The 17,959-nt window shown below is 38.9% G+C and overlaps 1 protein-coding gene across 1 annotated transcript in view; it reads left to right on the forward strand.

Annotated features, from left to right (window-relative positions):
- LOC113406186 (Nance-Horan syndrome protein-like) overlaps positions 1–17,959 on the forward strand; it is a 32,761-nt gene that overhangs the window by 1,789 nt on the left and 13,013 nt on the right. The window contains exons 2-3 of the mRNA XM_026649334.1: positions 3,180–3,313; positions 14,235–14,297. Of these exons, the coding sequence (XP_026505119.1) occupies positions 3,180–3,313; positions 14,235–14,297 (197 nt within the window). The remainder of the gene's footprint in view (positions 1–3,179; positions 3,314–14,234; positions 14,298–17,959) is intronic.

The following is a 17,959-nucleotide window of genomic DNA, read 5'->3' on the forward strand; positions in this document are numbered from 1 at the left end:
CCAAAGCATAAAGGCAGTGGAGAGAAATGGGTAATGGTGTTAAATAACGAATTGTGCTTTGGCAATGTACTATCTTCAGGATTTAATATTAATTCTGCAGCATTAGCAGTTTGTCATACATTGTTATATTTTATTTTCTATGTATTTTTTATTGTAAAATGCAATTATACTCTGAAAAGAACACCTAAAAGTAGCATTTCCTACTTTATACTTCCTATATCAAATTTGCATTATTTACAAGTAAAAAGATATTTTAACTGCCACTTCTTCAAACTCAGTGTTAGATCAGAAAAACAAGTTACGTTCTCCTTGCCTCACTCATCAAATGCCAGTGACAAAGACTGTTCTGTTGGTACTTAGCTGACGATGTTGCTGAGAATGCAGTTGGTGAAAAAGAATCTAGCTTGCGCTTCCATTGGTTCTGCATGCTAACATTAATGGAACTACTTCTACCTTGGCATCAAGAACAGAGGGAGAAAAAAGACACAACCATTCCCCTGTCTCACACGGATTCCCAGAAGATTTTGAAGAAGCTTGAGTTTGGGCATGGATTGATGCTGGAGAGACTTCAATACTAGAGCTTTCTAGGAATGAAAGACTCCGTAGAGCTTGAAATTTTCTTGGAACTGAGAGAGACTAGTATAGCCAGAGCCTTGAAGACAGACACCTCAGTTGTGGGACAAGTCTTTGCCTCAGCATCCATCTCCCTGGTCCCAGTCAAGCAGTCAGAACCTGATGCAGCTGTGGAACCAGGGAATAAAATCCTAGCTTGGAATGTTCCTTCTTATTTCTTCTCACTGCACCTATTGATATACACCTCTACCCCGATATAATGTGACCCGATATAACACAAATTCGGATATAACGCGGTAAAGCAATGCTCCCAGGGCGGGACGGGGCTGCGCACTCCAGCAGATCAAAACAAGTTCGATATAATGCATTTCACCTATAACGTAGTAAGATTTTTTGGCTCCCGAGGACAGCATTATATCGGGGTAGAGGTGTACTCAATACTCTATTATACCTCTTAATGTTTCTAGGCAAAAGAAGCTCCCATTGGTAGTCAGGCTTTGGGTCCAAAGCATCTCTGCGTTGGCCTCACTACCATTTGGGATGTAATTTAAGTCCCATTCTGGGAGACCTCAGGCTCATTAGCCTCCGATGTAGTGTCTTTTAGGAGAGTGAACCTTCCAATGGCCTGTGGCCTCAGTGGATACTCTTTCATCTTGGACATTTGTGCCATGGCATGGTCAATGATGAATCCACCTTATCCTTACGGTACATGTAATACTTAGCTTATGGAAGCCTTTCAGAATTGCATTCAGTCTTCAAAGGGGACAATAGCTGCACTTTATCTTCCATGGATTGCCTACTGATCTTTTTCTCTTTTGATTTTGTTTGTATTTAAGACAAAAACAAATTACAGGTAGGAAATTGTCAGATTTTTGGGTGATGACAATAAATCATGTGTTTTTTTCTAGTTATTTAAAATTCTTGATCTTTGAGCCTCCTTTGCTCTGTTTCGTCTTAACTTTGTGTAAGAGATGGAAATAAATCTGCATGTTTACGAGCAATTTCTCTCTTTACCAATGGGGAGATCATCTTCAACAACCATTATCTGGATTTTAATTATGTTTCTAGGGGAGCAGTCTCCTGCTGTGATCTGCATTATGGGGGCTAGATATGTGGGAGTGACCCAGAAGGGTTTCTATCATCGAATCATAAAAATCATAGAAATGTAGCACTGGAAGAGACCTCGATAGGTCATCTAGTCAAGTCCCCTGCACTGAGGCAGAACTTAAATCTAGACTATCCCTGACAGGTGATTATCTAACCTTTTCTCAAAAACCTCCCATGAGGGAGACTCCACAACCTCCCTAGGTAATTAGTTCCAGTGCTTCACTACCCTTATAATTTGGAAGTTTTTCCTAATGTCTAACCTAAATCTCCCTTGCTGCAATTTAAGCCCAGTACTTCTTGTCCTGTGCTCAGTGGTTAAGGAGAACTATTTATCACCTTCTTCTTTATAACAACCTTCTACATATTTATCATGTCCCCACTCAGTCTTCTCTTCTTCAGACTAAACAAACCCAGTTTTTTCAATCTGTCTTCGTAGATCATATTTTCTAGACCTTTAATCATTTTTGGTGTTCTCCACTGGACTTTCTCTAAATTTGTCCACATCTTTCCCAAACTGTGGTGCCCAGAACTGGACACAATACTCCAGGTAAGGCCTTATTAGTTCTGAATAGAGTGGAAGAATTACTTCTCATGTCTTGCTTACAGCACCACTGCTAATACATCCCAGAATGATGTTTGCTTTTTGTGAAACAGTATTACTTTGTTGGCTCATATTTAGTTTAGCCCCCACATCCTTTTCTGCAGTATTCCTTCTTAGGCAGTCATTTCCCATTATGTATTTGTGCAATTGATTATTCCTTCCTAAGTGGAAGGAATTTTGCATTTGTCCTTATTGAATTTCATCCTGTTTACTTCAAACCATTTCTCCAGTTTGTCAAGATCATTTTGAATTCTGATCACGTCCTCCAAGGTGCTTGCAACCCCTCCCAGCTTGGTATCTTCTGCAAACTTTATAAATGTACTCTCTATGCAATTATCTAAACCTTTTATGAAGATATTGAATAGAACCAGACCCAGGACAGATCTTTTAGTTGGGATTTGAGTTGCTAACGTTCCAAAGAGTATATGATCTATTTTGTTTAAAGATTAAATGAGCCAAGTCTGGGTTTTAGTTTTGTAAAACCTCAGCACTCAAAAAGGTTTGGGTACTTTGCCTTGGAAGGGGATTTTAATGGGGTATGTGGGGAACTTTGTACACATTTAGTAACAATTACATGTATAGCAACCCTGTGTCCTTGCTTTCTGACTCTTTGTCTACCAACTCTTCTGTTTCCTCCGCTGTTGTAGCTCTCACTTGCTGTACCATTAGAATGCAAGCTTTTTGGGGCAAACACTAAATCTTCCTCTGTTTTTGGAAAGCACCATTCATGGTTTGGGTGCTACTGCAGAAATAATAATAATGAGGAAGAAGACCAGCCTGAATCTTTGCTAGAAGATTAAACTTCATTATTTATATCTGTTTAAATCTCAATAAAGAGATTTTTGTTTACTGCATCAATAAGAAAAACTGACTTCTAGTTTCTCCATTTTCTAAACAGAACAACGAAACCGGGGTGATAACAGAGAGCAGAAAGTCCCAGGGCCCATCTCTGTGGTGGTTCCCCCATTTCCCTCCTTCCCTGCAATCTACAGTCAGAAGAGGAAAGAGATAAAGGACCGGCACTTGCTAACAGTAAGCTTTTCATGCACACTAAAGCTATAACTTGTATATTATTATTGGACCTAATAATAATGATGTTCATTGTGACCTTTATCATCATGCTTAATAATTACTCTATAGATTTGTGTGGTTACAATACAGTTGACATTGGTCTCTGCCTGATCAGTAACAAAACACAGGCTGGTTTCCAGTAAAGATATTGTGGGTTACATTTTGAAGATTCCATTAGGAGACTGATGGGCACTTGAGATTGTATCCTCCTATACAGGTGCCACAATACCTTCAGGTGTCATTCTTAACTAATGCCTGAGCAAGGTGTAATACTTCCAAGAGGAAACTTAGTGTTGTAATTTGAGTCCTGGAAGTACCATTGCCAAGAACCAGGAATTCTAGCATTTCAAATAATGATGGGAGGTAATGATACCGCTTTAATACCCAAGGTACCTGCAGTTACACACATGCCTACAAAGTACTCATCCATCTCTAGTCACAATTTTTATTGCTAATGGACTCTGCTCTGCCATTGTACAGTACTGTACATTCAGATATTTTATTGTACCATAGACTTATGTGAGTATTGTGTCTAGCTCAAGAGCCAACAAGTAAAAATGGTAGTGCAATCAATGAAGTTGCATTGATTAACACCACCTGAAGCTCTGACCCAATGTGTGTGTACTGACTAGCCCTTGGCACAAATTTGAAATTAAATTACTGATCTCACAGATCTACCATTGTTAAAGGAATTAGTCTCACCAATATTTTGAGAACTTCACTGTGAGTGAAATTCTCCCCTGTGCTAAGGACCAGTGCAAGTCCCAAATCCCACTTAGGCGCCCAAAATCAAGCTTATTGGGACTTAAATAATGCATACACCTTATGTTGGCATCATCACAGGGATGAATTTCACCCTGTTTGTATATGTACACAATATGCAACTGGGCACCTAGACATATGGCTGTACTGGAATAAGTGGGTAGCTAGGTATTGTATAGTCACATACTTAATTTAGCAATAAAATATATACAAATGTAGTACAAAAGTGTAGTAATGGGAAAGGGATCTGAGGGTAATGCACACTTCCAGCTAGTGATGAGCTCCTAGTGCAGTGTTCAAATCTGCAGCCAGTTCCAATGAAGTGTTTTGTTTCTTTTCGGAAAACACAAATTGCATTATAAGGTAAGGATTAGTTCTGTTTATTTTATTTTTTAACTAAATGGATGTTTTAGATGGCTAATATCAAGGAGGCCCCATGGCAGAGGTGAGTGTTAAGGAGGCACTTGAACAAGGATGGGGGCCTTGTGAATCAGCTAAGAAAAGACATTCTGGGATTAGGGGCAGCGTAGAAGAAAGAGGGGAAGACGTTTGCAGGAGAAATAGGTGAAAGGTGGTATCATAGGCAGAGCAGAGAAGACAAAAGGGTCAATGAGAGGCAAGGAAGAAAGGTGTCCAAGATGATGCCAGGTTCTGGGTCTGAATTGGTTCAATGTAATAATTTGGAAGTATATTGAACGTAAAGTTTCCTTAACTAGCATCAGATGAGGAAAAAAACTTGCCTTTGAAAGTGTATGCTCTGTGGTGAAAGGACTGAATCATAGCTGTGTTTGGAAAGTAACTAGTAGATTTAGACACTACTTTCATATATGTAATATAAAATAATAATTAATAATGAGCAACAACCTGAGCTCTGTACTTGCAGAAATTAAGCCATGTTAACTGCAGATGTCTGACACCTTTTTCCCTGTAAGAAAGAGTCAAGCCTTGTGTGCATCTTGATTGGGTTTTTTTTGGAAACTGCCCAGGCTCAACGTTCCCCCAAGCAGGAGCAAGCAAAAGTTACTGGAGCACTTGATCCTACTGGCCTCTAGTTAGCTGGCAATGTCTTGTTTTACTAATTCAAATCGAGGGTGCTCCAAAGTGCTGATTAGAGCACTCTGCATTCATGGGGGAGTTGTAAAAGGAGAGGATGTGGCAAGGTGGTATAGAGTGCGCATGAACACAGACACTGCTTGGCAAACACTGTTGGAGTAGCTCTTACAAATCTTCAATCAAACAGTGGAGGACTAATTGAATTTGTCAGGCCTCCCTCCCCCCAATTTAATGGCATCATTATTAAAGAAAGTTGAAAATACTGTCAGAGGTGAGATTTCCCTTTTCAGTGTGTTACATCTGCTGCAATAGGCTTGTTGACTTCTCTGAATTTCTAAATGCTTCTGGGAGCTGATGGATAATTTTTGGTGTATTATGCCAATTACTGGTTGCATTGCCTGACCATTAATTAAGTAACAAAATATTATGGCTGAAACCCACCAGAATTTTCATACATGGAACAGCAGCATATTCTGTATTTCCCTTCCTTTGCCTTCAAGGAACGTGCTCATGAAAGAAAAACTAGCTCACGCCAACAAAAAGCCATTTTCAATGCATCTTTAAGGCTGAAAATTCAAACAATTGGGAATGAGGAAATTCCAAAAGTTACAGACCAAACTTTTCAAACTTGGGTACATTAACATTCAGCAAGTGGCCTGATTTTCAGAGGTGATTACTACCTACAGCTCCCGTGGATTCAATGGGAGCTGCAGCAGTTCAGTACTACTGCAAAACAGCCTATTTACTTAGATGCATAACTTTAGGCACCCAAGTTTGAGCATTTTGGACACAACTTTAATGTTTTAAAGTTCAGGTTGTTGTCTTGGCTTTGTAAAACATGCGTTTGGTAGAGAATAAATAGAACAACCAATAATAAATTAAGGATTACATTTGATAAGGAAAATAAACTAGAAAACACAACATAATGTAGGATCATCAAACTTTTTAGGTGTCCAGGGCAAGATGTGTCCAAAATTCAGCTTATTGTCTTACCTTTCCACCAAGCAGAAGTCTAAGTACCACTCATGCTGCCCCTTTTGCCTATGAAGAAAACAAAAGCAATTTGGGAAAGACACAGACTTGACAGAACAAGGGGGTTATTCCTCAGACGTTCCCATGACAACCCTGCATGTAACACCTCCTACTACAGCCATTGAAAACTGAGATTCTGTGTCATTGTGACTGAAATTACGACTTTTGTTTCACATTCTTCAATCTTTTCTTCTTTTTTTCTGGTGCCCCACTCAGTCTAGTGAAGCGTGAAGCTCCAAAAGTTCAGAATTTGAGTTCAGAACCTTGTGATTCTGCAGAATTGGTCTGGAAATCTCAGAAGAACAAGTTTTCTCACAGATCTCTGGCCGTTCAACTTCAGGACATAAATACTTTTCAGAAATGGGGGGAACACTTTCACATTTTGAAATACATACTGACATATGCAAAGTTCAGTTTAAGCTTGACTGTAAATACAGTCTGGGCAGAGATTCAAGAGACTTCTGTTTTCAGAACTTGCTTTCCCCATCCTAAGGGCACGTCTTCACTACCCGCCGGATCGGCGGGTAGCAATCGGTCTATCGGGGATCGACTTACCGCGTCTAGTGAAGACGCGATAAAATCGATCCCTGATGGCTCTACCATCGACTCCAGAAATCCACCGCGGCAAGAGGCGGTAGCGGAGTCGACGGCGGCGCGGCAGCGGTCGACTTGCCGCCGTCCTCACAGCCAGGTAAGTCGACCTAAAATACGCCACTTCAGATACGCTATTCACGTAGCTGAAGTTGCGTATCTTAGGTCGACCCCCCGCTGTAGTGTAGACCTAGCCTTAGACAAGACCTCATCCGGAACAAGTAAGGAATGGAAATGACCCATCAGGTTATTTAGTCCATCTCCCTGCCATTTCAGAAATATTCCCTGTGGTATGTTCTGCAGTGCTTTGTATATACCACTTTTAAATGATTCAAAGGGAAACTCAAGTCAAACACACCAAGTTTCACAGTTTTGTGTTGAAGCCATGTGAAACCTCAAGGAAATACTAAGGGGCTGAAGGATTTTAATTAATCACGCTGTGCACTTCCTATGCACAAATGGCACCTACCATTCTTCATAAAAAAGATATCTGTACTATTGAATCTGCAGATTGAATATGTAAAGCAATATATAAACACTAAGTGTGGTACATACAGTCTGATGTTATAGGATTATTATTATATGCCTTCGTCTGTTAGAACACCATGTGTGGTATGACTTCTGTCAGAAAACAAATCTTATTTTTGTATTTACATTGTCAAAACACTGAAGCATTCCATTAATCATTAAAGGATTGTCAACATTTTAACAGATCACACTTGTAATGTTCCAAACTAAAATAAACACCCACAAGCAGATAAAACAAAAACTTGTGGAAAATAAAACATATGGAGATGTAAATTCTGAGAGTAGGCAGGCGAGCAAGATTGTGTCTTATAGCAATAAAATGGGGAAAAATAGCATGGCAAGAACTATTCTTTATTTTCTCTACCAGTATTGCCTGACTACATGAAAAAGATACTGTGCAGTTACAGAATATTAATCTCTAAATATAGTACACAACCCTTTGTTCGAACTATTGGAAATATGCTGATCTTTTACTAGCACTTCTTTTCCTCTTCCCAACAATGTTAATTATTCTATCAATTAAATCAGTAGTTTTGCCTTGGCTACATAAGACAAACAAATGATTTGTTCTGATCTCTTAAAATTCTGTTATGGGGGGAAATGACATTATTTAGCACTTACACAGTGCTTTACAATTCCAAAGCACTCTACAAAAGTGGTTTAATTCATCCTTGCCATTTGCCTATGATGTAGAGAAGAAGTAAACTCTCCATTTTACAAATGGGGAAGCTGAGACAAGGAGGTTAAGTGATTCACCCAGTGCCACTTGAAAAAGTCAGTGTTAGAGACAGAATTAGCACTCAAGAGATCCTGGTTTCAGCACTGGTTTCAAACCACTAGTTCACATTTCTCCTACAGCTTATTTTTCCAATATATAGATTTTTGTTTTCATATTTAAAAGTTATGGAGTCTTATTATTGAAGAGTTGTATATTCATTTTGGGTGAAGTAGGCCAAGACAAGTCCTATACACCACTTAAATTGGATTTATGTGGTGTTTGGGCTACATGCTGACCCTCTGCACTGGGGTGAATTTCAGCTTTTTAAATTTTATTCATAAGGTCATCCAGAAAGGAAGTTTCTAGCATGCCCTCTCTCTTTGACGTGTCCAGTGGTACAGAAATCAGGGCTATAAACAATGCTTAATCCCCTTGTTTGCCTTTTTGTTAGTTCTTGCTCTTAGGGGGGGTCAACAATAAAGTTTTTTGAATTATAAACTGTGGCATTGGTCACATTACTGTTAAAGCTTTGTCAGCACTTCCTCTCCTTGCAGGGGTTTGGGAATCAGCCATCAAGATTTCCTGCAGGCTAACATTTAGCATATACAATTTAAGTGAATTTTTGAACTAATTTGAGGGGGGAAAAATCAGTTTAGCCATTTCTAAATTAAACAAACATACAGGGAATAAAAACTTTCTGCTCTTGAAAACTTTTCTGCACTCACTAAACAGCTTTGAATAGAGGAACACAAATGAGTTGTTTGCTCTTGGTTTTATATTTCTCCTTTAACCTTTTTGCCATAGGTCCCATATCCGCTGTGCAGTCACTTACTTTGAAATGCCAACATTTCCTGTAATACTGTCACTTCAAATGAGGTGTGCTAAGGCAACACGGACACTGCTTTTTTCACAAGCCTTGCCTTACTATTTGCAAACCATAAACGACACTGGAGCCCAAAACTCCTGGGAGGAGAAAAGGGAATCAAGTAGTGATTTGCCACTCCCTGTGGACCAGCTGCATTTCCTCCTCCTCATCCTATTGCTGGAGCAGGAAATTGAGTTGGTCTATGTATTGCCAAGCTGGCAAGTGCCCGACTGCAGGTGGCCTTCATGGTCACTTGCATTGGTTAGTCTTAAGGTTTGCATCACCTGGTATGTTATACTGCACAGAAGTGGTTAACGTCGAAGAGATGCTGAAAATAGGAGATATATCTGTGCAATTAAGATTTTTACATGGGTAGCCTGATATTTCAAAGACTTGGCACATTAACAATTACAGCCATGAAAAGAGTTGCATTGAAGATGCTGGGATCTCTCATAAAAGTAACGGTATTCACATGTGTCAGTGCAGCAGAAGTCCCTAAGTAATTAATTACACACTAGACTGGAATGGCTTCAGAAGAATTTTTCTAGTCCCGTGCAGAAAAATGCCTTCAAAAATACTGAATTTGTATTTAACAGATCGACTGTTGCCATCGCTGTTTGTCAACAACACAAATAAAATGCACTATGAAAAACTGCCTACATGCAAAATTATCTGACAGGCCAGAATGGCCCGGGGTGTTTAATATGATTTCATGACTAATTACATATTTCCCAAGCCAGTTAGAGCTGGTCTTTTGAGTTTCTGAGAGATTTTTTTTTAAAAAACAAACCAACCCCCAACCCTCCAGATATGACCTATTTAAATAATGACATTTTGTTCTTGCTTTACATTATCCTACCTTTATTTTTCCCCACAATGGAGTGAGGTGAGGACAGATTGTCAGGCATACCCTCATCAGCCTTTGACTTTCTTAGCTTTTGTTGTTGTTTGTCACAATTGCACTCTAATTACTTTATTCAAAGACTAGAAAATTGAAATGTAGGAAGGTTCATCTGTGGTTAGGTACTGAGCAGCAACTTGGGAGATCTCAGTTCAATACCCAGTTCTGCAACAGACTTCCTGTATGATCTTGGGAAAGTCAGTTAGTATTTTTCCACTGACTTCATTGCATTTGGATCAGGCCCATAATCTCTCTCTGCCTCAGATCTCCATTTGTAAAACTGGGATAATACTTTACGTTCTTCCTCCCTTTGTCTTGTCTATTGAGAACGTACGCTCTTAGGGGCTGGGACCGTCTGTCACTATGGCTGTTTAATACAGCAGGATGCACTTCTCAATTGGGTCTTCTAAGTGCTAACGTAATACAAATAGGTAATAATAGCAATAATTATAATAATAAAATAACTGTATGAAGGCATATACCAACTGCTCAAGATACAGAGATTCACCCACATCTGTAGGAGGAGAATGGTGAAATCAGCACAAACTTAATTTACTTTTAGATTAAATTGCAACTTTATAATGTTGTTATTGAGAAGACAAAAGAAAGAAAAAACCAGGGTTTAAATGAAGGCTCTGCGCTGATCGTATTGCATTTGGTTCTTTGTGTTCAATGGAGACATCCCATATGCTGTACATGGTATCATGAAATTCAGTTAAACCAACATTTCAAACGTGGCTTCTGATTTTGGGTGCCCATTTTGAGACATCGTCGTCCAGATTTTCAGAGAAGCTGAGCACCTGCAGCTCCAGTTGACTTCAAATGGATTTATAGGTGCCCAGCACATTGGAATATCAGATGTAAGGGGTCTTAAGGTGGGCAGCACAAAATAATGGCTACCTAAATCAGTAATCACACCTTAATATTTTATCATTAGGGTCCATCTTGCAAAGTGCTCAGCACCTGGCAGGATTGGGCCTATAATTTGTCATAGGAAGTAGCATCTGAAAAAGACAGTGCCTGATCTGATTCAATCTGGAAAGGAGAGGGAAGTTAATGATGCTAAAAGATGCCAGCTTGACAGCCTTGTCTGAAAATCTGTATTTACCCACAGCACAGATAAAACACTGACAGCAACAGTGCAAAGCTTCCTCAGATTGCCCCACCAAAGTGCTTCACTCTTAATCTGGATGAACCACCTGGAATTGAATGAATAGTGTAGCCTCATGCCAGCTCAGTTCTTGGCCTCTATGCTGAAACTGCCACCACTTGTGGGGTTTTTTATGATGGAGTCTATTGAGAACTGAAATGAGATCACTGACCAGTCATCAGATGGCAAATCACTACCAAGCTTGGCTGGATTTTAACTGGTCATCAAGGCAGTGCCCTGACTAAGAAAAAAGACGGGTTTTTAACTGGCGTTCTAACTTGAGGTAAAAGCCTAGTAAAGACAAGACCGTCTGTAGTTTTCACATGAGTTGGCAAGTAGATTTTAGACTAGGTTTTCCCATATCTTTAACACGACCTGCTGACTTTTGTGCAAACTACAGACTGCCTTATCTTCACTCAGATTTAACTCGAGTTAGCTACCTGCATTAAGAACACACCTTTTTTTCTTGAAGCCAAGGCTTGAGAGTGGAAAAGTGGATATTTAAGTAATACTGTCTTTTAACAAGTTTTTTCTTCACCCATTTTATTCCTTCTTTCATCTCTGTTATTTTTTAAATACCTAGTATTGTGGTGTAGTCATATCAAAGTCTTTCTTTAGAGTTGTATTTCAATGCAGATCTTTTCTATTCACTCATTAGACAATCCTGATATTTTTGCCAATAGGATTCTGGCTGCACAAGCACTTCTAATGTAGATTATGGCCTCTTACCGATTAAGTCATTCAGAAATCCCATAACATCTCTGTGTGCGTTGAATGCCTTTATCAGTGCTGATATTTTTTAGGCCATTAATATGAATACACTGTTATGCTTTGTTGGCATTTTTGGCTGCTTTCAGCATTGGAGCAGAGTTTCTTAATTTTTTTAATCCACTTAAGGATTTTCAAAAAAAAAGTAGTAGCAGTAATTCTTGGAAAGTAATTCAGGCATTATGCAGTCTGCATTGAGCAACAAAGCATTATTAATGATTTTTTTTTAAACCTCCCTATCAGTCATGTGATTTTAGCCTCTTTCCCACTGTCCCACACAGGATTTCATTTTCTAGGCTTCAATTGCACATTGTCTTCTGAGAATGCTTGTATTATAACAGTAGTTGGGCAGCAAAACCTACTATTAGAATAAACCAGTTTTTGTTACTGTGGTACCTGGAAAATCATCATTACCGTATCCCACTTCTCGAGGGGGGGCTGTATTTTGAAAGGGATCCCTCTCCACTCCTTAACAAATAAAAACTGTTGTAGATACTGGTAGAGAGTTCAGTGGAACATAAATGGCCCATTTGGGGATACTGTGGCCTTTGAGAGGAGCTAGGGAGCAGGCAGACCGTACCAGTAGTAGCTCCCTAGGACAGACACAGTAATCCTGGGAGCACTGGACTAGTGCAGACACCACTCACGCTTTTATAAGCTACAACATGTGCTCCCCTCTAATTGAGGCCATCTTCTCTGCCTAATTTGTGGCCCCAATCTTGCCATCGCTTGTTCCTTTTGGGGAGGCAGATGCTGTTTTGGGTGCAAACATGGAGCAGTCCTTGCACTCGTTTTCAGCCTTGGAGCAGAGGCGCAAAGTTGGAGAGAAGGAATCCCTATGCTCTCTCCTCTCCCTTGGGCACCACTGCGCTGACAGGCCCCAGGTGGCCCTTTGTTTAACAGCACAAGGATTCCCACATTTAAGAATCTGCCACTCCTGAGAGGTCTGTCTCGATTCAGCACTCTTCTTAGGAATCCTTTGAAATCTTCAGCAGCAAAGTTGAATTGCATGGATAATCTCTACTGCTGTGGTTCTGCTCTGGGTAGATTACTGGTGACTAGGTGATATCATCCTTGCATATCTGAAGAACTAGTGGAAACTTAAATTATTCATGTATTATTCTTTCGGTTCCCTTCATAATCCATGAAAGCATTTGTCTGCAGTAGTATCAGACACTGGTCTGTGCTAAAGTAACGTTTCCTAGCCCCTTTCCCATTTTAAGAGAATTGGTTTTGGACCTAATCTAGATGGCTTGCTAGCTATTTTTAATAAATTGGAAGTGGTCTCTGATTTGATTTGCTCTTCCTTATTTCCATCAGATGTGTGGGCAGCTAATTTTGGAAGTTTCAGTCAGTGTTAGTCCTGCACAAGGAAGCAAGATAATGCTGGAGGGGTCTCTGCTGTATAGGTACTGGGTAGGTGTAGAGGGGGTGATGTTATTCCCATGGAAAGCTGTCTTGGTTCAGTACCAAGAATTAGGACCTGGGAGCCTCAGCACATCTGTCTGCTTGCTGTGGAAAAAGAGAACTCACTCCAGTGGTTCTCACACTGGGTCTGTGATTCACTACAGCAGATATGTTTCCGTGTCGATCAGGAGGGAAGATGGCCCATAATAGCATTTCTCTTCTGTGAGTGGCCTACAAAATGAGACCAGTTGAGAGCCACTATTAACCAAATTGAGCAACACTTGGTAATCAAAGCTTTTTAAGGTTATCGAGGGCTAAATTTTCTTTTGATTTTTTGATTTTTCATGTATCATTTCAAAAGACGTCATCACTCAGTCATAGGTGTTAAAACAAGACACTAATCACAAACAAACCAGGATCTTGGGGATAAAAAGACATCAAACATCCTGCAATTCACCCAGAACATGTAATGTGCTGGACATCTCTATTTACCCTTTAAAGCATTATGCAAATGCATATAAAGCCAATTGTCCTTGTCATTCTGACATAATGATTACTACTTAGGCTGTTTTAATGGTAACGTCAAAAAATTGAAATTGATCTACAGAAGATTTAGATATATCATCTTTAGAATCAGCCTTATTTTCAGCCATTATTTTCAGATGAGCAGATAAATCTTTAACTTAGTCATGAAATAGATAATTGACATGTAATTTGGACGAGTACCTTACAAAGTTTTGACTTAAATCTGTAAGGAATTGACCTAAGCTAAAGCTATATAAGGCACTCTGAAGATGATTTTTAACAATGGTCACACCAGAAGGCTGCCTCAATTTAACTATATTAGTTGCTAAACCAATTTAGCTAAATCAGTACAGTTTTGGGGTGTGGACATGTCTTTATGCGCCAAGTGATGAGATGGGGGTTTATTCAGAGAAAAGGAACCTTTTCAGGAAGGTGAATTCTTCAGCTGGAAACAAATTGCAGTTATAGCTCAATTTAAATCTTATAGCGGTTTCTCTAGACAGAATTGATGTGCTTTAATCAAAAACATTTTGTGTATGTTTTTAATTTTATCTTTTTTCCCCCCACATTTCATGTTTATAGTTTAACAGCACCCGCTCGCCTTCCCCCACTGAGTGTTGCCACATGACCCCATGGAGTAGAAAGGTATTGGAAAAACAAGCATTCTTAAACTAACAGCCCTGTCTCATTCATTTTCTCTCTTTCAAACCTCTAACCCTTTCTTTTGCTTGCTTTTCGCTTCTCACTTCGTTGCACTATCTCAAAGAAAACTTTTGTGTGTTACTCTCTTATCAATAAGGAACAACAACCACGTTTTTTCCCCATTTTGGGTAACTGTAATAGGTTTAGTGGACTGCAGGATCATTTCCTCCTATTGACTAGCTTTGAAGGTCTGGATCGAGATGGACTCTATAATGGGGGTGATTGCATTTTATTTTCTTGCAATGTTCAGAATAGACCAATATTTTTCGAAACCATCAAAATGATGCCAGAGCAAAAGCATACATTCATTCTCTGGACAGTTGTCATTCCCATTGTTTGCAAACAGTAGCTTTGGCAGACAGTCAGAGCCTGCTGTCAGGTCACTACGCTTTCTTTGTCCAGCAATCCATTGTTATTCAGGGAAGGAATCAGCAACAAAATGGTGTGTGTGTGTGTGTTTCCCCAATGCCCCAAACTTTTTGGGGGGGGAGAGAAGGGAGGGGAAGTTACCTAGGAAACAAAGTCTTTTGTGCTTGAAGTTTATATGAGCTACTCACGTCTGCTGGTGATCAGCACAAAAGCTGAGGAGAGAAAGAAGGCTGCAAAGTTTTACTAAAACCGTATATGGAAAAAAACATTTTTCTCAAGGGGGGGAAGATACCCTGTCTCCTGGGTTTGTGGGTGTTTTCGCAGATAACACTTATAAGGTAAGTGTCCTGGAATAGTTTAAATAAGTGGCTGCTAAGTATGATCTTAAACACTTTTGGAACTGGTTTGGAAATGTTTGCCAAGCTTTAGACCTTCAACTCCCACAGGATTTGTGGGAACTCTATGAAGAGGAATGGCACAAAGATGATAATTTGGGTGTGATCGTGTAATATTAGGTAACTACATGCTAAATGCTGTGCCAAGGAAAGGGAGAAAAAATGTTTGTCTTAACCACATAGGTGCACAAAACTAACACTCTGAAAATATACTGTAAACAACAGCCAGAGGCAAGAGCCCCAATAGTTAGCCAGCTGGGAATTTAACACTGAAAAGAAAACCAGGCTCAAAAATATTCCACAGTATTTAGAAAAAGACATAAGCAGATGTCCTGAACTAGTCAAGGACTGATCATTCACTACATAGAAGTGTATTAACTTCAAAAAGGGGGAAAGTAGGGCAGACATAGAGTAAGGCATGTGGTTCCCCCTCCCCTCCATTTCCAAACAAAATGGAAACAGAGAGAGTTTGAAAATGTGTCTTTAACTGTAAAGTTAGGAGAAAATGTTTTTCACTTATTACTTTATTGTTAAGTGAAACTACAACAGCATTAGAGTTCTGGACCTTTATTCTATTTAAAAACACCTGTTTTTCTTCCATGCCTTTTCTCTTGCTTATTTGGCCTTCTATACTTCCATGTCTAGTTGTATGGGTAGCATGTTCTGAAATATTTGCATGGTTTCTAAATAATACTTCAAACTTCTTAATAGGGCTGTCGATTAATCGCAGTTAACTCATGTGATTAACTAAAAATATTAATTGTGATTAACAAAATTAATCGTGATTACTGTAATCACAGCTTTAATCGCACTGTTAAACAATAGAATACCAATTGAAATTTATTAAATATTTTTGGATGTTTTTCTACATTTTCAAATGTATTGATTTCAATTACAACACAGAATACAACGGGTACAGTGCTCACTTTATATTATTATTTTTATTACACATATTTGCACTGTAAAAATGATAAAAAATAGTATTTTTCAGTTCACTTCGTACAAGTAGTGTAGTGCATTCTCTTTATCATGAAAGTGCAACTTACAAATGTAGATTTTTTTTGTTACATAACTGCACACAAAAACAAAACAGTGTAAAACTTGAGAACCTACAAGGTCACTCAATCCTACTTCTTGTTCAGCCAATCGCTAAGACAAACAAGTTTGTTTACATTTATGGGAGATAATGCTGCCCACTTCTTATTTACAATGTCACCTGAAAGTGAGAACAGGCATTCACATTGCACTTTTGTAACCGGCATTGCAAGTTATTTATGTGCCAGATATTCTAAACATTTGCATGCCCCTTCATGCTTCAGCCACCATTCCAGAGGACATGCTTCCATGCTGATGATGCTCGTTAAAAAAATAATATGACTGAATTCCTTGGGAGGAGAATTGTATGTCTCCCACTCTGTTTTACCCGCATTCTGCCATATATTTCATGTTATAGCAATTTCAGATGATCACCCAGCACATGTTGTTCGTTTTAAGAACACTTTCACTGCAGATTTGACAAAACACAGAGAAGGTACCGTTGTGAGATTTCTAAAGATAGCTACAGCACTCGACCCAAGGTTTAAGAATCTGAAGTGCCTTCCAAAATCTGAGAGGGACGAGGTGTGGAACATGCTTTCAGAAGTCTTCAAAGAGCAACACTCCAATGTGGAAACTACAGAACCCGAACCACCAAAAAAGAAAATCAACCTTCTGCTGGTGGTATCTGCCTCAGATGATGAAAATGAACATGCGTTGGTCCACACTGCTTTGGATTGTTATTGAGCAGAACCCGTCGTCAGCATGGACACATGTCCCCTGGAATGGTGGTTGAAGCATGAAGGGACATATGAATCTTTAGCGCATCTGGCATGTAAATATCTTGCGACGCCGGCTACAACAGTGCCATGCGAACGCCTGTTCTCACTTTCAAGTGACATTGTAAACAAGAAGTGGGGAGCATTATCTCCTGCAAATGTAAACAAACTTGTTTGTCTGAGCAATTGGCTGAACAAGAAATAGGACTGAATGAACTTGTAGGCTCTAAAGTTTTACACTGTTTTATTTTTGAATGCAGTTATTTTCTGTACATAATTCTACATTTGTAAGTTCAACTTTCATGATAAAGAGATTGCAGTACAGTACTTTTAATGAGGGAATTGAAAAATACTATTTCTTTTATCATATTTACAGTGCAAATATTTGTAATCAAAAACAAATATAAAGTGAACATTGTACACTTCATATTCTGTGTTGTAATTGAAATCAATATATTTGAAAATGTAGAAAACATCCAAAAATATTTAAATACATAGTATTCTATTATTGTTTAACAGTGCGATTAATCGCAATTAATGTTTTTAATCGCACGATTAAACACAAATAATTTTTTTAATTGCTTGACAGCCCTAGTTCCTAAGTTAGTTCTTAAGCAGCTAATCCTCTCCTTGGTTAATATTCGTCTTGACACCATAATCACCAACACCAGTTACAGCCAAATTTATAGCTGTAGTTTTTCTGTATCCTTAAATCTGATTGCATTCCTGGCTGATTAGTAAAAGTGAAATTGGTATCTTTTTTTTCTGAACTAAGAATTGATACTTTGAAAGCTTTGGGCCTCTTACTGCATATCCTCAAATTAATGCTTACATGGCGCCAGTTTTCAGTGGTCGTCAATGTACTTCTGTGTACAAAACCTTTGCATGCACATTTACCACAATTTTATGCGCATATACTAGAGTGGCATGCACAAATGCCTAAAATCAGTCATAATTGTGTGCACACTTGCAGCAAATGCAAACAAATAAAGTGCATGCCTCTTCCCATTAAAAAATTGTTCTATAC

The sequence above is a fragment of the Terrapene carolina genome, unplaced genomic scaffold (genome assembly GCF_002925995.2).
Source record: "Terrapene carolina triunguis isolate 2854851 unplaced genomic scaffold, T_m_triunguis-2.0 Scaffold23, whole genome shotgun sequence".
NCBI classification, from domain to species: Eukaryota; Metazoa; Chordata; order Testudines; family Emydidae; genus Terrapene; species Terrapene triunguis.